Genomic DNA, 22288 nt, shown 5'->3' on the forward strand with positions numbered 1-22288 from the left:
ACTTGTCTGCTTAAAACTCTACAGATCTCCCCATTACCCTTGGGCGAGAGTTCCTGTTTCTTTTTATGGCTTACACCAGAGCCTTCTCCAGCCTCATCTCATGCTATAGTTCCCTGATGCAGTCTCCACAGGACTCCGCTTCATTACAACTGCCTGGACCCCATCCTTGGGGATGATTATTCAGTACATGTAGAGTAAGGACCAGCCTCCAGCATCTCAGAGCCCCTCAGGTGATTGTGATGTGCATCCTGGGTGAGACCTGATTCTGCTCTTGTTCCAAGGTTCTCAGTCTGGCCACACCTTAGCATTGTCTGAGGAGCTTTTAAGTATTGAAACCTGGTTTCCACCCTCAGCAGTATTCCCATTTGGCATCTGGTTTGGTTCCCGGGCATCTCTATTTTATTTTTTAAAAAATATCTGCCCTTGGGCTTCCCTGGTGGCGCAGTGATTGAGAGTCCGCCTGCTGATGCAGGGGACACGGGTTCGTGCCCCGGTCCGGGAAGATCCCACGTGCCGCGGAGCGGCTGGGCCCGTGAGCCATGGCCGCTGAGCCTGCGCGTCTGGAGCCTGTGCTCCGCAACGGGAGAGGCCACAGCAGTGAGAGGCCCGTGTACCGCAAACAAACAAACAAACAAACAAAAACTGCCCTTGTAATTCTGATCTGCAGCCAGGGTCGGGAACCTCTGCATACGGAGGGCAGAATCCAGGAGTAGATGTTGTGGGAAAACAGATCCTGATTCTGGAGTGATTTACCCTTTCAGATCTCCAGGTATTTGAAAAGCCACTCTTCGTAATTTATATTTTTCTCTCCTAACCTCACTTACTGCTCCCCAAGTCTTCCTGGGCAAAACGTTCAAGTGCTTGGACTCCTCACACCCTGATTGCCCCTCCCTGAATGTGTTTGTTTTTTAATGCACCATTTAAATTGTGATACAATTAGAATATCACTAGGTGTGGGCCAGTTACAGCTGGACTAATAGATCCTTTCATTCAAATGCTATATATGTCTGTTAAAATATCATTAGATCACACTGGCTTGGTATTATGGTTGACTCATGCATTACTTAAAATCAATGAAAACTCCCACTGTAGCATTAAGTTCAGGAATTCTGAAAACGGACTTATTTGGGTTAGGATTCCAGCTTCATGCCTTTACTACCTGTCTGATCTTGGGTGAATCACTTAAAATTCTGTGCCTCATTTTCCTCCTCTGTAAAATGGGTATAAAAGTAGTGTCTATCTCATAGGGTTGTCGTGAAGATGAAGTGAATAAATAAATATGTCAAGTACTTAAAAGTGCCTCGCACACAGTAAGTGCTATATAAATATTAGCAATAACCATTAGTTCTTTGGACTGCTCTTAAACCAAGATTCTTATTTTTCATCTTTTTCATTCATTTGCATATCACTTGGTGTTTTCACCTTTAGTCTTTTTAGGACCTGGAGCTATCCTTAGGTGAACTATGGGTGGAGATATTGGATCAGGGCACCAACCCATCCCTCTCTCCCCTTCACTCACACCAGATCACAGCATTACTAACTCCTCCCTCAGGATGTTACAAAGACCCATTAAAATGCATGTAAGCAGGGAAAGCTGACTTTATCATTTAACAGGACTAATCCGATTAATTAATCTATGTTTCCCAGGGCATTGAGGAAATGGATTTAGTATAAGAAATGCTGACGAAAGGGATGCCATGAGGGGAAGGAACAATACGGCAATGAGGTGTACCCAGCACATATAGGAAGGATGCTGTACATCTGTTATTTTTTTTAAACGGATATAACAATCCTTCAAAAGAGGGTTACTTCCCCATTTTACTAAAGGAGAAGGCTGTTATGTAGTCAAGTAATATCTCCCAAACAAACAGCTGATAAATGGTAGGGAGGGCTCGCACCCAGGCCCATCCAAGGTCAAGTCTCTTGGTACTTGGCTTTACACCACACCGCTTCAGAGGAGCGTGTCTGGTTGGCGGAGGGGACGTGTGGCAAAGTGGGGGGCCACGTGGTGCTCAAATTTGGTTTGTTTTGTGGTCTTTATCTGGAGCTCAGACCTGTTCTCAGGCAACTTCAACCATGAACTTCGCACTCAGTAATTGACAAAGCGCATCTAGTTGTGTTACTTTCAGTTTAGAGAGGGAATTATGTTTGTTATGCTCTTGTTCTTTTAATCTGAAATATTTGTGATCAAATATGCTGCCTAAAAAAAAAAAAATATGCTGCCTATCCCAAATGAAGTTTGGAGAATATGTCCGTTTTTGTTTTTGTTTGTCAATTCCATAACACTATTAGATTTGAAATAAGAGGCCTTGACAATTCACAGTTTTCAGAATCTTTTTCTCAGAGGTAGCTGCGTGAGCACTAGATTTCGGGTGGTGCTTTTGGTTTTGTTTTTAACATCCTGATTATCCTTCATGGATCAAGGCACTAGGTTTTCCTTCCTTTTTGCTGTTAGCATTCCTGGTAGTCTCCGCCTCTTACACTTAACTGTAAACCTGATACATTTTACTCTCTGTGTTTCTGGATTTAAATTAGATAACTATACAAAAGTAGTACTAGTGATAAGACTTTACACAGGTCAGGATTTGGAATGGAAAAAATCATGTGCTCAGCACAAGATTCTTGAACTTTTCCAAGAATTAAAGTGAGATAAGAAGAATGAGGGATAGTAGAATTTGGGGGGTTGAATGTGCTCCAGAGTATCATTAAAACTGTTCTTTCGCTTCTCCGAGCTCTGCTCCCCAGTAATTTAGTACTTCTTTCTTTTTTCAATTTTGCCACCTTAGTAGGGAACTATAATTCAAGTTCTCTTATATCTCAATGTCCATTTTTTGCAAAGAAGTGTTTGTTTCTGACTTTAAAGCAAATCCTATTATTTGTAATTGAATATATTTGAATATTACAATGAGGTTAGTTCAGATTGGGCACTCAAGTGTTAATATTTTGTCTTTTTAGGAAATCAAAACTAGATCTCTGCAAAGACTTTTTATTAAAGGCAAACATCTAGTCTTAAACTTTACAAAGGAACTATTTGGATTTGTAAGCAAGGAAATTACATATTTACTACACAAGCGTACTTATTTCGAATTATCTTTTTAAATTTGAAATTCCAAAGTCTTAATGTCTAGGGTAATTATCAGTGCTGAAATAGTTAAGCTATAATATTTAAATGTGGACTCCCTGTCATTCGTTACACCTTTAATCCAACAGTGAAAATGTTATGAAGATTGAGTGTCTTTGTCTAGCGTTAATTGCCTTTTAGTTTCTCCTCATTTTTTTCTCCTCCCTAATTTACTTTAAGGAGTTTGCAGCTACCTCATATTATTTTTGGAATGTGGTATGGCGAGAACAAAAAAATTGGAGCTTATAATTATAAATAAATTCTGTGACCCTTAATGGAATTTTCAGGATTATATTGAAAACACTAATAGAAACCAAACAGTTGTTCTCTGGGCTTTAAACAGAAATCCCGTTGTATAGAAATAAGAGTTAAAAGAGAATAGAAAGCTGTAAAAATCCTATGATCCTAACTTCCAGAAAGAAATAAAACATATATATATGATGTACCCTGAGATAGATTAAGAGGAATTATATCAACATGTCCAACATGTCAGTTGTAGTTCTAGACAGTGTGATGATACGATATGGGTGATTTTATCTTTTGCTTTTGTATTTCTCCAAATCTTCCACAGTGAACATTATTACTGTTTTTTTTTTTCTTAGGCCACACTATGAGGCATGTGGGATCTTAGTTCCCCTGCCAGGGATCGAACCCGTGCCCCCTGCAGTAGAAGCGCAGATTTTTTTTTTTAATTAATTTATTTTATTTTACTTTATTTTTGGCTACATTGGTTCTTTGTTGCAGCTTGCGGGCTTTCTCTAGTTGTAGCGAGTGGGGACAACTCTTTGTTGCAGTGTGCAGGCTTCTCATCGTGGTGGCTTCTCGTTACAGAGCACGGGCTCTAGGCGCGCAGGCTTCAGTAGTTGTGGCACACGGGCTCAGTAGTTGTGGTGCACGGGCTTAGTTGCTCCACAGCATGTGGGATCTTCCCGGACCAGGGCTCAAACCCATGTCCCATGCATTGGTAGGCGGATTCTTAACCACTGCACCACCAGGGAAGTCCCAAAAACGTCTTCTTAAAAGGACTGGTTTCAGTAGAAATTAGTACCGTTTCTATGTTATTTTATACTTTGGTTGCCTTAGTCACTGGACCTTTCCTGACAGCAAAGAGGAGCTTAGTGTAGGCAACAGATAATATACAAGTATGAATAAGTATGTTCTATTTTAAACGCAGGTATTTATATAGAGTATGGCTAACACCCGAAGAAAAATCTTGGGACTCATTGCAAGGTAGAACAGAAATTATCTTTAGATTGCTTTCTGTTCTGGATTATTGTATACACCTGGTTTTCATCCCTCTCACTTTCACCCCTGACTCACTCACCCCTGTTGTAAATCCACTGGTGCCTGCATGTGAAGAGCAGGTGTTAATTTTAAAAGATGTTTTATGGAATGATGTAATGAAGCCTTTTGTAAGCCGTCTTGACTTGTGGTTCTCAACACATCCCTTGGTTTCTTTAGATTGAAGTGTATAAATGAGAACTGTGACTTGGACAGACCTTTTTTGTGTAATAAGTTCCCCGTTAGACAGTAGTCATCTGCCTTATGACTTCTTTTTAGTAAGTTACCCCAAGAGGTTGAGAAATTCCTGTTTTGAAAAGTCCAGAAAGTCTTTGGTGACTTGCTGTTTCATTTTTATTGTTCTTTTCTTTTCGGTTGTAGAAAACAGGATCACACTCACCTTTCCTTTACTATCTGTGAACCTTAATCTGAGTAAACGCCTGGAGAGAATTAAGAGAATGTATTGCCCTAAGCCAGCCACTGTATGGAGTGAATTGACTTGTCTCCTCTGTACTCAGAATGGTGCTGGGCACTCATGTTGTTGTGCAAATCGCTCTCTGTGTTCTGGAGTTCAGTGAAAGTGGTTATTAGGTCAGGCTTAGAATTATTCCATAGATAAGAAATACTTCAGTTAGAATTTAGTAGAGTTCTTCAGATTAACTTGTAATTTGAAAAACCAGAATTGAGATTGTTAAAAAAAGTTTTTTTCCAGTAAGACAATTACCACAAAGCCAGTGGGCAATGGTTTTCCTAGACAGTTTGGCTTTTGATCTCTTGAGGATCTAGAGTTCTTATGAAGAGCAATTGGTCTGATTGCCCTGTGGTTCCTGTTAGTTAAATATGGTTTGTAGCTAAGCAGCTGGTAAGGAAATCACTGTTTGCCCATGTTCTCCTTGAAAATACTACCTGCCCTTCGGCTTTAATTTAGAATGATTCTTTTTTTAATATAGAATAGCTATTAAGTATTACCTACAGTGATTAGACTGAGAAGTAGAACATGACATCAGTCATTTTTGGTCCCTTAATTTTATGGAAAATACTGTTAGCTGGTTTCTGGTTTAAGAAATAGCCCGATTATTATACTACTTACTAAAACTAACTAAAACCCAAACAACAAAAACCCTCTTGAGTAATGGACTAGAAACGAATTGGCAAATTTTCAAAAACTTGGAATTTTTTAATGGTATATGAGTTTGAAAATGCAAATATTCGTGCATGACTACATTGTTAATCCATAATTGAGCAGGTATAGTGTGATACTGCTTTATAGTTTTAATTTGGAACTTCAGGGAGCAGACTGTGATGGCTCTACATTTGTATCCAAGGTCAGCAATTAAATAATTAGTCTATTTTTTTATTAGTCTATTTTCCAATTGATTCATAACACGGGGGTTTATTATGAAAAGTAGGTGTCTATTTCTTTAAATCCTTTATTAGAACATGGCTTTGGGGTTACATAATCTAGAGCAGTAGTGTCCAATAAAAATAGAATGCAAGCCACATATGTAAAGTTCCTAATAGCCACATTAAAAGAAGTAAAAAGAGATGGGTGAGGGCTTCCCTGGTGGCGCAGTGGTTGAGAGTCCGCCTGCCGATGCAGGGGATATGGGTTCGTGCCCCGGTCCGGGAAGATCCCACATGCCGCGGAGTGGCTGGGCCCGTGAGCCATGGCCACTGAGCCTGCGCGTCTGGAGCCTGTGCTCCACAACGGGAGAGACCACAACAGTGATGGGCCCGCGTACTGCAAAAAAAAAAAAAAAAAAAAAAAAAAAAAGAGATGGGTGAAATTCATCTTAATAATATATTTTATTTGGGGAATTCCCTGGAGGTCCAATGGTTAGGACTGGGCGCTTTCACTGCCGGTGCCCAGGTTCAATCCCTGGTCAGGGAACTAAGATCCTGCAAGCTGTGTGGCGTGGCCAAAAATATATATATATGATATATATATATATTTTTTATATATATATATGTATGTATATATACACACACATATATAAGTAAAAAATATATATATAAAATTTAATCCAATATATCTAGAATATTAACATTTCAATATTAGCGAGATATTTTACTTTTTTTTTTGTACTAAGTATTCAAAATCTAGTGTATTTCAGTTTGAAACCAGCCACATTTCAAGTGCTCAGTAACCACATATGGCTACTGACTACTGTATTGAATTATGTGGGTCTGGAGTTTCCTACATTTACATGCAGTAGAATCTACATAAATTGGCATATTACGCAGATGTCTATGCAAATCAAGTCCTGAGAAACACAAGACAGATCATGGTGCTTTTAGCCTAGGAGGCAGATTTTTTTTTTTTAATTGGGGTATATGGTTGTTTTACAATGTTGTGTTAGTTTCTACTGGACAGCAAAGTGAAGTAGAGTTCCCTGGGCTACACAGCAGGTTCTCATTAGTTACCTGTTTTATACATGTTAGTGTTTATATGTTAATCCTAATCTCCCAGTTCATCCCACCCGCCCTTTCCCCCCTTGGTGTCCATACGTTTGTTCTCTACATCTTTGTCTCTGTTTCTGCCTTGCAAACTGGTTCGTCTGTACCATTTTTCCAGATTCCACAAATATGCGTTAATACATGATATTTGTTTTTCTCTTTCTGACTTACTTCACTCAGTATGACCGTCTCTAGGTCCATCCACGTCTGTACAAATGACCCAATTTCGTTCCTTTTTATGGCTGAGGCAGATTTTTAACTGGGCCCTAATGTGAATATTGTAAGAGAGTTCTAATGGCCTTTGATTTTTTTTTAAATTTTATTTTATTGGAGTAGAGTTGACTTACAATGTTGTGTTAGTTTCAGGTGTATAGCAGAGTGATTCAGTTATACATATATTTATTCTTTTTCAGATTCTTTACCCATATAGGTTATTATAGAATACTGAGTAGAGTTCCCTGTGCCATACGTAGGTCCTTGTTGGTTATCTATTTTATATATAGCAGTGCGTGTATGTTAACCCCAAATTCCTAATTTATCCCTCCCCTCCACGTTTCCCTTTTGGTAACCATAAGTTTGTTTTCAAAGTCTGTGTGTGTGTTTCTATTTTGTAAATAAGTTCATTTGTATCATTTTTAAAAATTAGATTACACATATGAGTGATATCATATATTTGTCTTTCTCTGTCTGACTTCACTTAGTATGATAATCTCTAGGTCCCTCCATGTTGCTGCAAATGACATTATTTCATTCTTTTTTATGGCTGTGTAATTCCATTGTATATATATACCACATCTTCTTTATCCATTCCTCTGTCGATGGACATTTAGATTGCTTCCATGTCTTGGCTATAGTAAACAGTGCTGCAGTGAACACTGGGGTGCATGTATCTTTTCGAGTATAGTTTTCTCCAGGTCTATGCCCGGTAGTGGGATTGCTGGATCATATGGTAGTTCTATTTTTAGTTTTTTAAGGGACCTCCATACTGTTCTCCATGGTGGTTGTAGGCCTTTGATTTCCTGTTGAGAGTAAAATTCGACATGGTTACAATGCTTCAGCATGTAGCATGCGCTTCAGTTACTGCTTTCATTAGCCAGTGTTTAGCATACATGTACCACTGCCCAGGTAGCATCGCATCGGTCCTGTGGCAGGTTAATCTTGGGGGTGGAGATGGGGGGCTGGGGGTGCGACTGCAAAGGAGTGGTAGCTGAAAATGCTCGGGAGGTGCCTAAGACATTGTTAAAAAAATCCCAAGCACCTAGGAAGCTTAACTTATTCCCCTCTAATGTTGTTGGAAGATTTAGTTTATTTATGGAAACATATTGGCCTGAGTGGGGCAAATACCTCGTCCTGACATTCTCATCTCTTTGCTTTACTGAACTTTTTCACCAGTGGAACTTAAGCCCTTGGTACTTGAGGAGGGGAATACTTTAGATCTGTGGCATAAGTGTAAAGCATACACTGGTTTAGAAAACTTAGTACAAAAAGAAGAATGTAAAGTATCTCATTAATAGTTTTTGTATGATCGCATGTTAAGGTGATAACATTTCGGTTATATTAGGTTAAAGAAAATGTATTATTAAAGTTAATTTTACCTCTTTCTTTTTACTTTTTAAATATGGCATCTAGAAAATTTAAGATTACATATGTGGCCTGTATTAGATTTCTATTGGATGGTGCTTAGTTTTTTTTAAAATTAATTAATTGATTGATTTTTGGCTGTATCGGGTCTTCGTTGCTGCGCCTGGGCTTTCTCTAGCTGCGGCGAGCAGGGGCTACTATTCATTGTGGTGAGCGGGCTTCTCGCTGCAGTGGCTTCTCTTGTTGCGGAACACGGGCTCTAGGCACACAGGCTTCAGTAGTTGTGGCAGATGGGCTCAGTAGTGTGGCTCTCGGGCTCTAGAGCGCAGGCTCAGTAGTTGTGGCGCACAGGCTTAGTTGCTCCGTGGCATGTGGGATCTTCCCAGACCAGGGCTTGAACCCGTGTCCCCTGCATTGGCAGGCAGATTCTTAACAACTGCGCCACCAGGGAAGTCCCTGCCTTAGACTTTTAATCGTTCAATTAAAGACTGCCGTGAGGGGACTGATCCTGCTTTCCTGAATATGTGCTTGAAAGCTTGATCAGTTGATGCCACCTTTGCAGTAGCAAGGGGGTATGCTGTTTCTGACCCCCAAGAAAGAGAAGGAGAACAGCAGCACAGCCCTCTTGAATTCTGTAAGGACCCCAGATTCTGAACAGCTTGGTGATCATTTAACTTGCTGCTCTGAGAACACAAGACCTGTCGGTTTTGTCACCAGTTTGCCCAGTCCTTTTTATGAAAGGACCAGTAATTAGGTGCTTATTCATGCCTTCTCCAAGAAATAAATCAAGCAGTCTAGTAAAGTGTACGTATTTGTATGTAGTCTACCTTTCAGTAAATGTTCTCACTGTCCCAGAGAACCATCTCAATATACTTTTTTTTTTTTTTTTTGCGGTACACGGGCCTCTCACTGCTGTGGCCTCTCCTGTCACGGAGCACAGGCTCTGGACGCGCAGGCTCAGCGGCCATGGCTCACGGGCCCAGCCGCTCCGCGGCATGTGGGATCTTCCCGGACCTGGGCACGAACCTGCGTCCCCTGCATCGGCAGGCGGACTCTCAACCACTGTGCCACCAGGGAAGCCCTCAATATACTTTGATCCATATATGCTTTAGTCTTTGGCTCCTACTCATAGTTATTTTTTACAGCTTCTTAAGACTACTTGGTCTGTATTGCTATTTCCATGACCCCAAGCTATTCAGAAAGAGGACTCAAGGTGGTTAGCTAGCTTGGCTTCTCCTTGAGCGTTTCCCTGGGGTGTTCCTGAACCTGGGGACAACCTGAATGCCTGGTTTTTAGCTTCTCTTCTTTCTCATCCCAGACTGAGAAATTTTAGAAACAAAATTACTCTTTTTTTTGAGTGGGAGAATCCCAGGCAGGTCCTTGCTTATGTGCTTAAACCTGTAGTCTTGGAATTAGCTCTCTGCCCTCCCTGAACACCCATATCCCACATTTTGTTCTTAAAGATCAAACTTAGGTTTACTGTGTTTCTACCTCCCAGTCCACCTAAAAGGAGTGTAGAGTGGAAAGAAAGGAACTCACATCTGTTGAGCATCTGTTGTGTGCTAGACACTGAGCTGGGTGCTCAAGAAATATTATCTCAGTAACCCTGAGGGGTAGGAATTATGATCTCTGTTTGATAGAGGAGGAAATGGAAATCTGGAAGTTAAGTAATTTCTCAGCTTCACATACCTCTGAGAGATAATGGATTCTAAAACATGACATCATGCCCACATTGTCATCCTGGTTTAGGAGAAAGAAGCTGCGATGTGGTTCCAGAGGTAGAGATTTGAATGTATATGTATTGTTTTGAACTGGGAGAAACATGGAAGATCCTTTACAAAGCACCTTTTATCCCTAATCACAGACCCGATGCCTGTGTTGGATAGATTGTTTCCCCTTACTGGGGCTTGTAGTGACCATATAAACCTTTGGTTTGCAGTGTGACCCCTGATTCCAGCAGAATGGCCCAATGGAATCAGCTACAGCAGCTGGACACACGGTACTTGGAGCAGCTTCATCAGCTGTACAGTGACAGCTTCCCGATGGAGCTACGGCAGTTTCTAGCCCCTTGGATCGAGAGTCAAGATTGGTAAGTCCTTCTTGAGCAACTCCCCAAATTGTTAGGTTTTAGTTTGAGACAAGAGACATGATCTGCTCTAACTTAACTCTTTGCTAACTATTTCATTGAAAAGCTTATGGGTACAGGTGATGGGATAAAAGAGAACAGAAGATAGAGAGGTCATTTTAGTCTTGGAAAAACATTTTCTACATTAGAAGGGCATCTGGGCAGCTGTCTTTTGGCACATTGAAGCAGCCTGCTTGGTGGTAGATGTTTTGAAGCCTGACTTTAATCTCATTTGCTTGATGAGATGCTCTGTGTGTTCTGACACTTCAGGGACATGCCATAGATATATATAGATATATATATTTTTTATTGGAGTATAATTGCTTTACAGTGTGTTAGTTTCTGCCGCACAGCGAAGTGAATTTTTTTTATCTGAATGAGAATTCTGTTGTGGGTAAAAGTTTGGGTTCGTACTTCTGATTCCCCTTTCATTAAGGGAAAGAAACACAGAGTCAGAGAAATAGACTCGTTCATAGAGGAGATAATGGTACAGAATCCCAACAACTATTTCCTTCACTTTTTTTTTTTTAATATTTATTTATTTTATTCTTTATTTATTTTGGCTGCTCCAGGTCTTAGTTGAGGCACACGGGATCTTTAGTTGCAGCATGCGGGATCTGTTCCCTGACCAGGGATTTAACCCGGGCCCCCTGCCTTGGGAGCATGGAGTCTTACCCACTGGGCCACCAGGGAAGTCCCTCCTTCACTTTAATGTATTCAGATCCACCTATTAATTTTGGTTTAATTCAGGCCCCTGACCTAGTTTTTCCAGAATTTGGTAAGGGGCCAGAGAGGTGATACAGAGATGTCAGAAGTAGGCCACCCTAGGTTGGGATGGCTTATTTGCTACTAAAAGTCTGACCACAGAGTTGACTGAGAATTTAAAGCAAAACAACATACCTGTTCACTCAAGTATTTGATAAATATAGAACTATGACAGTGGCTAATAGTATCTGGAATAATTGTTGATAATTTTTAAATTGATGACATTCATGGTTGCTGAGCAAGATGCATCTAAAGTGATGAGTGGGTTATAGCATCAGGTTTGCCTTGGGATTTTTCCTCCTTGATGGTGATTTCTGCGTGCATGCATGTGTATGTATGTGTGCGTGTGTAGGTTTTTTTTTTTTTTTTGCGGTACGCGGGCCTCTCACTGCTGTGGCCTCTCCCGTTGCGGAGCACAGGCTTTGGACGCGCAGGCTCAGCGGCCATGGCTCACGGGCCCAGCCGCTCCGCGGCATGTGGGATCTTCCCGGACCGGGGCATGAACTCATGTTCCCTGCATCGGCAGGCAGACCCTCAACCACTGCGCCACCAGGGAAGCCCCGTGTGTAGGTTTGAGAATCATCATTCTTTATCCTCTTCCTTTTCCTAGGGCATATGCGGCCAGCAAAGAATCACATGCAACTTTGGTGTTTCATAATCTCTTGGGTGAAATTGACCAGCAGTATAGCCGCTTCTTGCAAGAGTCCAATGTTCTCTATCAGCACAACCTGCGAAGAATCAAGCAGTTCCTTCAGGTGTGATGAGAAACTGAACCCTCAGAGGAGGGTTTTATCTTTCTTTCCTGAAAGTTTCTTTTCTCATTTGGCTAAATAATGAGAACATATCTTGTACTTTACATCCGAGGAGAAGTAACTAGCCCTTTGAGTATCGTCGCCTGAAATTCACTTCTTTGGTTCACTGAAATAATAATGTGATTGCTGTGTTAATCGTGTTATGTTAGTATGTTAATAACATGATTGTGATGAGGGCAGATGACTAGGAAGATGACTCTTACTTTTCAGTGTTAAAGGTTCGACCATAAATGGATACTCCTTGACAAAGTCAGTTGCCTCCCTGTAAGACTGGGATAACACACTGTCCAAAGACAGACGACCAAGCCTTCTCTCAGTGAAGTACAGCTCCTCATTACTGCCTTTCTTCCTCTCTTCTTCCCTTCATCTCCCACTATTTGCAGCCAGGCTCTAAGGTCTTTGCTGTGTTGTTTCATGTAGTAAATGTCACACTTTCCCTAATTTATGAGGAAGTTAGCAAAGTTCAGTCCGCATCTCCTTAGTCTGCTGCCACTTTTCATTCTCTTTCTCTTCTACGTACAGAGCAGATACCTTGAGAAGCCAATGGAGATTGCCCGAATTGTGGCCCGGTGCCTGTGGGAAGAGTCCCGCCTCCTCCAAACTGCAGCCACTGCAGCCCAGGTGAGGCCTGGGAAGAAACAAAGTGCTGTTGAAATGTGCTTCCTTTGTGTGTACAAAGATGTGCTTGCTCTTCCAGGGTCTTTAGGATGTGCACTGACCTATGGGGAGAAGTGGGTGTTCGGGGTTTTGGGGTTCTTTGGTTTTTGTTGTTGTTTGGGTTTTTTTTGGTTATTTTGGCCATGCCACACGTGGCATGTGGGATCTTAGTTCCCTGACCAGGGATTGAACCTGCGCCCCTTGCATTGGAAGCACAGAGTTTTAACCACTGGACCACCAGGGAAGTCCCTGGGTTTTGTTTTATACAATGAAAATAACATTTTTTTCCTGCATATAAAATGCATTCTACTTTTTAAGAAAAACTTTAAAACATTACAGAAAATTACAAGAAAGAAAGTTAAAAAACAAAGACCTGAAATGTCCCTCATTCCTCTTTTTTTTAACATCTTTATTGGAGTATAATTGCTTTACAATGGTGTGTTAGTTTCTGCTGCATAACGAAGTGAATCAGCTATACGTATACATATATCCCCATATCCCCTCCCTCTTGCGTCTCCCTCCCACCCTCTCTATCCCACCCCTCTAGGTGGTCACAAAGCACCAAGCTGATCTCCCTGTGCCATGTGGCTGCTTCCCACTAGCTGTCTCTTTTATATTTGGTAGTGTATATACGTCCACGCCACTCTCTCACTTCTTCCCAGCTTACCCTTCCCCCTCCCCGTGTCCTCAAGTCCATTCTCTATGTCTGCGTCTTTATTCCTGTCCTGACCCTAGGTTCTTCATGACCATTTTTTTTTTTTTAGATTCCATATATATGTGTTAGCATACGGTATTTGTTTTTCTCTTTCTGACTTACTTCACTCTGTATGACGGACTCTAGGTCCATCCACCTCACTATAAATAACTCAATTTCGTTTCTTTTTATGGCTGAGTAATATTCCATCGTGTATATGTGCCACATCTTCTTTATCCATTCATGTGTCGAGGGACACTTAGGTTGCTTCCATGTCGTGGCTATTGTAAATAGTGCTGCAGTGAACATTGTGGTACGTGACTCTTTTTGAATCATGGTTTTCTCAGGGTATATGCCCAGTAGTGGGATTGCTGGGTCATATGGTAGTTCTATTTTTAGTTTTTTAAGGAACCTCCATACTGTTCTCCATAGTGGCTGTATCAATTTACATTCCCACCAACAGTGCAAGAGGGTTCCCTTTTCTCCACACCCTCTCCAGCATTTATTGTTTGCAAATTTTTTTGGTGATGGCCATTCTGACTGGTGTGAGGTGATACCTCATTGTAGTTTTGTTTTGTATTTCTCTAATGATTATTCACTCCTCTCTTCATTGTCTTTTCCCAGGAATCCAACATTAATAGTCGGATATATATATTTTCATACCTTTCTCCAGGCTCCCATAAACTACAGAAAATACACACACACACATTATATTTAAATTGGTTTACTTTTCTGCGTCTTGCTTTTTTCATTTAATTATGTCATGTAAATGCTTCTAAGTCAAGTAGTATAAAGCTAACTCACTTAATTTGCTGCATAATACTCTGTGGTATAGATCTGCTGTAGTTTATTCAGTTATTACCCCTTCGATAGACAGTCACTTCTTTCTGGGTTTTTTTTTTCCTCCACTGTAAACACTAGTGCAATGCCTCCCTATATATCTTTATATATTCATGCTTTGATTTCTCTACTATGGATTTCCAGGCATGGACTTGTTAGGTCAAGGGGTGTGTGCGTGTGTGTGTATAAAATATATATAAATTTTTTATAGATAGTTCTGGATTGCTTTCCCCAAAGGCTGGAACAGTTCACATTTGCACCAGAAGGATATGACAATGTATTATTCTTGGGAGCCACCTGGGGGGATGGTTTGGAATTGAATCATTCAGGTTCATATGCATTTCTCTTTGTGGTTAAGTTTGAGAATAATCTCACTAGAGCTAGAGATACAATTAGTTTAGGGAATAGGGATTATGTGATGCTAACAGGCCCATTGGGGGAACACATATTGATATATGATAGTCATATCTATCTATCTAGATCGTCTAATCTATTATGTGTATATGTGTATGTGTATCCTACTGTGTGCTGGTTGTTATGGCACCCTGCTTTAGAGGAGGTTGTAGTCTGGGAGAAACAGAAAATCAAACAACTTTATAATGCAATAAAATACAAATTATTAAAATATACTAAAAAATGAAAAAACTTAATTAGATCAATAACCATAAAAATATATTGAAAAAGAGTTGAAAAAAATTACACTCCCCATCCCACCAAAAAAGCCAATAGGCCAGATGGTTTAAAAGTTTTAACAAACTTTTGTGGTACAAATTGTTCCAGTATCATTTAAACTCTTCCAAAGTGTAGGGGAGAAAACGAGATGTTTCCAGCTTATTTTATTTTATTTTATTTTATTTTATTTTTCCAGCTTATTTTATGAGGCTAGAATAATGCTAATATCAAGACCTAAAAAGACAGTGTAAGTAAAGAAAAGGTTAGGATTTTTGCATCCTGCTTAGTATACAAAGCATGGTTTATATTCTAGGAATGCAAGGGTGGCTTAACATTAGGGATTCTATTAATGTAATTCATTAAATTAGTAAGTTAAGAAGAAAAATTGTATTTTTGTTAGATGACAAAATTTAGTGTCCATTCTAGATTTTAAAAATAAGGAACTTTCGGGCTTCCCTGGTGGCGCAGTGGTTGAGAGTCCGCCTGCCGATGCAGGGGATGTGGGTTCGTGCCCCGGTCTGGGAGGATCCCACATGCCGCGGAGCGGCTGGGCCCGTGAGCCATGGCCGCTGAGCCTGTGAGCCATGGCTGCTGAGCCTGCGCGTCCGGAGCCTGTGCTCTGCATCGGGAGAGGCCACAACAGTGAGAGGCCCGCGTACTGCAAAAAAAAAAAAGGAACTTTCTTAACAAAAAAAAGAATATTTGTCAGAAACCAAAGGGAACATGATGTACAGTGGTGAAGCACTAATCTCATTAAAAACAGTTACAAGATTGAGGGTGCCTCCTGCCATTGGTATTTTTCTGACAGATCCAGCCATTGTAATAAGACAGAAAAAGGGAGTGTTAATGTTGGAAAGCAAAAGACAAACTTTTAAAAAAACAAAACACAATTATTGGAACTAACAAGGGTTCAGAAAAGTGATTGTGTTCAAGATAAATGTTTTAAGAATCAGTAGTTCTCTTATACAATAGCAATAATAACCCTCCATTACATGACAATGTAATGGAAGCAAAGATTTTCATAACAGGAAAGACATGTATATGATATGCATATATTATTGAAATGTATGATAAAATGTCTAGAAGGATATATACCGAAGCATTAATGTTGTTGGTTACAGGAGACTTATTTAATTTCCCTGAGGTGTTTTCTTTAATATCATATAATCAGGGAATTTTTTTTCTTTTTTTTCCCCCTTCTTGTAATAAAAATATGGTAGAGTACACATAACATGAAATTTACCATCCCTTCTCTTTTTCTTTTAGCTGTGCTGTGCAGCTTATGGTTGGGATCTTAGTTCCCCGACCAGGGATCAAACCCATGCCCCCTGCAGTGGAGGCGTGGAATTCTAACCACTGGTGCGCCAGGGAATTCCTGCATCATAACCATTTTTAAGTGTAGCATTCAGTAGTGTTAAGTTCATCACATTGTTGTGAACCAATCTCCAGAACTTTTTTCATCTTGCAAAACTAAAATTCTATGTCTATTAGACTGTAGCTCCCCATTCCCCCTGGACCCTGGCACCACCATTCTAACTTCCTGTCTCTATGAATTTGACTACTCTGTGTACCTCATATAAATGGAATCATACAGTGTGTGTCTTTTTGTGACTGGCTTATTTCACTTAGCATAAAGTCCTTAAGGTTTATCCATGTTGTAGCAGGTGTCAGAATTCCCTTCCTTTCAAAGGCTGAATACTATTCATTGTGTGGCCCTGTCACATTTTATTTATTCATTCATCTGTTGATGGACACTTGGGCGGCTTCCACCTTTTGGCTATTGTGAAGAATGCTGCTATGAACATGGGTGTACAATTTTTTCTTTTATTTATTTATATTTATTTAAATTTATTTTCGACTGCATTGTGTCTTCATTGGCACGGGCTTAGTTGCTCCGTGGCATGTGGCATCTTCCCGGACCAGGGCTCAAACCTGCGTCCCCTGCATTGGCAGGCGGATTCCCAACCCCTGCACCACCAGGGAAGTCCCCAGTTTTTTCTTTTTAAAGACAAAAATGTAGCAGGAACAAAGAAGAAAACACATCTAAGACTAATTGAGAGAGTCAGGGACGGCATCATACAGAAAGGAGAGGTACTGTTTGAGCCGAGACTCAATGCTTATTGTATGGGCTTCAGGCAGATGGTAAGGAGACCACAGTGTAGGGAGAAAGAAGATCGTGTTCAGACAGAAACAGGACTGCATGTATTCTTGGGAGAAGTGTAGAAAGTTCAGCATCTGACTGGGTAAAGGAAGATAAGGTGGTCAAGGGCCACATCATGACCATCTTCTTAGTTACTCATGCCTGGCAATTTGGCCTTGGAAGAGCAGTTTACCACAAGGGCCTTGGGCCCAGACCTCCTGGGTTTGAATGCCATAGTTCTGCCACTTGCTGTGTAACCTCAGGCAAACTGTTGACTCTCTGTGTTCCTCCACTGGGAATGATAATAGCACCGACTTCATAGAATTAAATTAATTCCTGTGTGTAAGATGCATAGAACAGTACCTGACACATAAATACGAAATAAATGTTAACTGTTTTCTATTGCTGCTATCATCATCCTCATCTTCATCCTCATCCTCCTCATCCTCATCCTCACCACATCTGTAGGAAATGGGGACCAACTAAAGAATTTTAAGCAGAAAGCTGATAGACTCGGATGTGGATGAGGGGGTAACTGATAATACTCACTGTTCAAGACTCGGGCGTCAGGGAGGTTAGCCAAATGGCACTTGTCTGTGTATCACTAGAGTTTGCTGTTGTGGAGAACCTTTATGTTTGCATCCTGTTCCATAAGATAAAAATAATCAATTTAAGCCCATTTGGATAGAGGCACTAACTTTGCCATGAGAGTTAGAAAAGCAGTAAGTGTCCCAAGAATGGTCCCAATCGTATTGATCAGGGGCTGGCAAACAACACCCAGGGCCCAAATCCCGCCTGCTGCGTGTTTTTGTAAATGAAGTGTTTTTGGAACACAGTCGCACACATTCACGTATGCACTGTCTCTGGCTGCTTTCATGCCGCAGTGGCAGGGCTGGGTAGTTATACAGTCATACAGACTGTATGGCCGAAAAAGCCAAAAAATACTTACCACCTGGCCCTTAGACAAAAAGTTTGCAGCCCGTAATAGAGAGCTACCTCAGCCCAGGCCTCACTGTTGTTTTGTCTGTTTACATCATCTCGCATATTCCCACCTGCCTTTCGTGGGTAAAGCCCGAGGAGACAGGAAGACAGGTGAGTGTGATCCCTTGTCTCCCAGGGCTCTCAGTCTAATTGGGTGATAGGTGCACAAACACTTCAAGGGAGAAAGACGTAGAGGAGGATGTGAGTACTTTTGCTTCAGGAAGTTGAATAAGGTTTCACAGGGGAGCAAACATTTGCACCGGGTTTGAAGGTGAGTGAGTTCAGCTGTGCTAGGCTGAGTGGACAGGGGGCCCGGAGTCAGTGTGGAAACACGTTATGTGTGGGGAAGGGTGGGTAGTTTGCAGTGACACAAGCACAGGGAGGGAAGGTTTCAGTTGTTGGATTGCGTGAAACATCTGTCTGTGCTGGGCTGGGACGTTTATACCTGGAAGCAGTGGAGAACCAATAGATTTTACTAACGTATCAGAAGCAGGTTTCTGTGGGTAATGACTGATCACATCTATTTTCTCCCTGTAAGTGCAGTACCAATTTAGAAATAGACATGGGAGTTGAATGCAGATTAAAATACCAGCTGTATTGTTGGTAAACAAGACCAAATACGTGACTTGGATGGGTAACCGTGGGGGCTTTATTTATCTATCTATCTACTTATATTGTAGTACAGTTGATTTGTAATGTTTCAGGTGTACAGCAAAGTGATTCAGTTATACATGTACATGTATCTATTCTTTTTCAAATTCTTTTCCCATTTAGGTTGTTACATAACATTGAGCAGTGTTCCCTGTGCTATACAGTAGGTCCTTGTTGTTTAGATACCTGTCCCCTGGGTCAGGTCTTGGGGTGACAGACTGAGTTTGCAGGGGCAGCACTGCCCCAGTCATCCTTATGGAACTTCAAAGCCCACTCACTAATGCCCGCTGAACAGAGACATAGGCCTCTAGAACTGCTTCTAGAAACCAGGCCCTCGCTTCTACCCCAGGAGTGCCCCAGGAAGGCAAGAGTGGGAGGAGAGAGGTACCAGCTTAAGTGCTGGCCCCTTCGAAGATCTCCATGTGCTAGAGTCTTTCTCCCAACCTCACTAATCCAATGAGTCACTCCCCCTGTGAAGAGAGTAAGGGTGGAGGTCGCCTTCCCAGAACTTCTAAGGGAAGTCTGTATTCTGTGGGCTTGGACAGGGTCCACTGGAAAAGGAGAGTATGGTTCCCTCTAAAGCTGGCATGTTTCGATCTATTTTGGAGACTTCTGGCAGCAGTGTAGAGAGCAGATTGGAAGTGAGCGAGATTAGACGCAAAGGGATCAACAGTCAGGGCTTGAACTGAGCCAGTGGGGTGAGATATCAGTTGGAGAGATTACGGAATATAGAACCAGGAAGATTTGGTGGCTCAGTGTGAAATCAAAGACAACCCAGAATTTCTAGTTTGGGAAACTGGGTATATAATGTCTTTCTTGGACTCTCAATTCAGTTCCATTGGCTGATATCTCCATCCTATGCCAGTAGCACACTGTCTTGGTCACTTGCAGCTTTTACGTGGTCTTTTTTGTCCGAAGACGTCCTATTACTTTGACAAAACTTATTTGTAAGTTTCATGTGCAATTCGACCTTTTCAAGGCACCAGCCTCCCCTTCTCCCCTGAGATAATATCTCTTGATAGGGAATTTCACCCTGGGACAGAAGGGTTTTTTTATTATCCCACAGAAATGTATTGGACACCCCCATGCTTTTTTTTTTTTTGGCCTCACCTCCTGGAGTGCGGGATTTTAGTTCCTCGACCAGGGATCGAACCCCTGCCCCCTGCAGTGGAAGCATGGATTCTTAACCACTGGACCACCAGGGAAGTCCCCCTGCCCAACGCATTTATTTATTATTTTTTTTTAATTTAATTTTTATTTTATATTGGGATATAGTTGATTTACAATGTTGTGTTAGTTTCAGGTGTATAGCAAAGTGATTCAGTTATACACATACATATATCCATTCTTTTCCAGAATCTTTCCCATATAGGTTATTAGAGAATACTGAGTAGAGCTCCCCGTGCTATACAGTAGGTCCTGCCCGATGCATTAAAATAGGCATCTAGCATCTGCTGTCATAAATTGTTGTGAATTTTTTAATATATATACTTACCTAGAATGAGTTTTCTGAAGGTAGGGGCTGTGTCTTAGCTCAACATGTAGTCTCCTAGTGCAATACGTAGAGTGGGATTATAGTATGACCTAGAGGTAAAAAGCCAAGGATACAGGTAAAAGTGTGAGAGCTTTCTTGGCACCAAACCAACAGCACCTGGAGAGCACCGGCTGCCATATAACCACCTTTCCCCTCACAGTGGCAGCAGCAGCTCAGGCCAAGCAGGAAGGGTAGTGGGGGTGAATGGGGACTAGACAGAGCTGTTTTTCTCCCCGTATCTCCAGCATTCACATGTACATCGGCTCCCTTTTTTGGCAGCAAGGGGGCCAGGCCAACCATCCCACAGCCGCCGTGGTGACGGAGAAGCAGCAAATGCTGGAGCAACACCTGCAGGATGTCCGGAAGCGTGTCCAGGTGAAGCAGGTCTAGGGCAGGAAGACTTTCCTTGGGGAAGTTGCATGTGGGTCCTGCCTGTATCTTCTGTGAGGTTTTTAATCCTATTCAGAAACTTCCTTTTCCCTCTCCCCAGGGAAATCCTTTTTACGTCTGTTTTGGTTTGTTTTAAACAGGATCTAGAACAGAAAATGAAAGTGGTAGAGAATCTCCAGGATGACTTTGATTTCAACTACAAAACCCTCAAGAGTCAAGGAGGCAAGTGAATATTAGAGACGTTAAAATCTCCCGTAGAAAGTGAGTTTGTGCTCCTTGAGTCTCAGGACTTGCTTGTTCAGACTCAGGGGAGTGGGTGCTCAGGGGCTGCTGGCGCTTAAGGGAGCCTAGTTACTGAGGATAGGAGTATTCCGTCAGCTCAAGGAGTTTCTCCTTCCTTCTCAGACATGCAAGACCTGAATGGAAACAGCCAGTCAGTGACCAGGCAGAAGATGCAGCAGCTCGAGCAGATGCTTACTGCGCTGGACCAGATGCGGCGAGTAAGAGCAGTGGACACCTCCACCTCCCTGCCTCCCTCACGTGCAGGACTTGGGCATCTCAGGGAAGAACTTGCTTGTTTTCTAATGAGTTCCTTCTCTGGCATTGACTAAAGACTGTGGTGAGAGACGGTCTGAGGAAATGTTTTCTGACTTTGTTTTTGGTTTCCAACCAGAGCATCGTGAGTGAGTTGGCAGGGCTTTTGTCAGCTATGGAGTACGTACAGAAAACTCTCACGGATGAAGAGCTGGCGGACTGGAAGAGGCGGCAGCAGATTGCTTGCATTGGAGGCCCTCCCAACATCTGCCTAGATCGGCTAGAAAACTGGTAAAACAGGAAAGAGAAGTTTTTCCTTTCTTTTTAGAAAGCTGTGCTAAATTATGGTCAGAACTGCAGGCCTAAAGAGTTGCTACTACATTTCAGGGGTGGGGACTTTAACATACTCAAACTTAGTCTAAGGGTTAAAGCTTTTACTTTACTTGGACAATTTTTTTTAATGAAAATGTACTTATATTGCTATATTTTATTTTTTTAATAAATTATTTATTTGGGTTTTTTTTGGCCGCATTGGGTCTTCGTTGCTGCACGCGGGCTTTCTCTGGTTGCAGCGAGCGCGGGCTGCTCTTCGTTGCGGTGCTTGGGCTTCTCATTGCGGTGGCTTCTCTTGTTGCGGAGCCCAGGCTCTAATGCGCGGGCTCCAGTAGTTGTGGCTCACAGGCTTTAGAGCACAGGCTCAGTAGTTGTGGTGCACGGGCTTAGTTGCTTCGCAGCATGTGGGATCTTCCCGGACCAGGACTCGAACCCATGTACCCTGCATTGGTAGGCGGATTCTTAGCCACTGAGCCACCAGGGAAGTCCCTATATTGCTATATGTTAAATATATTTGACTAATTGAAATAAAGCTTTTGGTTTAACTGTATTTAACACGTGGACTAAATTTTAAATTTTAGTTACTTTAATACTCTCAAATGACATGCTTTCTATAAGGGGAAAAAGTTCAAATACAGGATGTTAATAAAGAGAAGAAAAGACTTTAAAGATCAAATCATGCAGAGGTACTTAGAGTTAAAATTTTGGTGCCTGTCGCTC

The 22288-nt window shown here is 41.6% G+C and overlaps 1 protein-coding gene across 12 annotated transcripts in view; it reads left to right on the top strand.

Moving 5' to 3' along the window:
- Window positions 1–22288, top strand: part of STAT3 (signal transducer and activator of transcription 3) — a 64428-nt gene that overhangs the window by 23705 nt on the left and 18435 nt on the right. For 7 of the 12 annotated variants that reach the window (XM_065897899.1, XM_065897905.1, XM_065897901.1 and 4 more), the window contains exons 1-7: window positions 10402–10529; window positions 11941–12085; window positions 12665–12763; window positions 20591–20686; window positions 20842–20923; window positions 21107–21201; window positions 21375–21526. In XM_065897899.1, coding sequence (XP_065753971.1) covers window positions 10402–10529; window positions 11941–12085; window positions 12665–12763; window positions 20591–20686; window positions 20842–20923; window positions 21107–21201; window positions 21375–21526 — 797 coding nt within the window. Of the gene's footprint in view, window positions 1–10379; window positions 10530–11940; window positions 12086–12664; window positions 12764–20590; window positions 20687–20841; window positions 20924–21106; window positions 21202–21374; window positions 21527–22288 lie in introns of those variants that run through there. The other 5 variants (XM_065897897.1, XM_065897907.1, XM_065897898.1 and 2 more) reach the window with 4 other exon arrangements.

Source organism: Phocoena phocoena, chromosome 19 (assembly GCF_963924675.1).
Source record: "Phocoena phocoena chromosome 19, mPhoPho1.1, whole genome shotgun sequence".
Taxonomy (NCBI): Eukaryota; Metazoa; Chordata; class Mammalia; order Artiodactyla; family Phocoenidae; genus Phocoena; species Phocoena phocoena.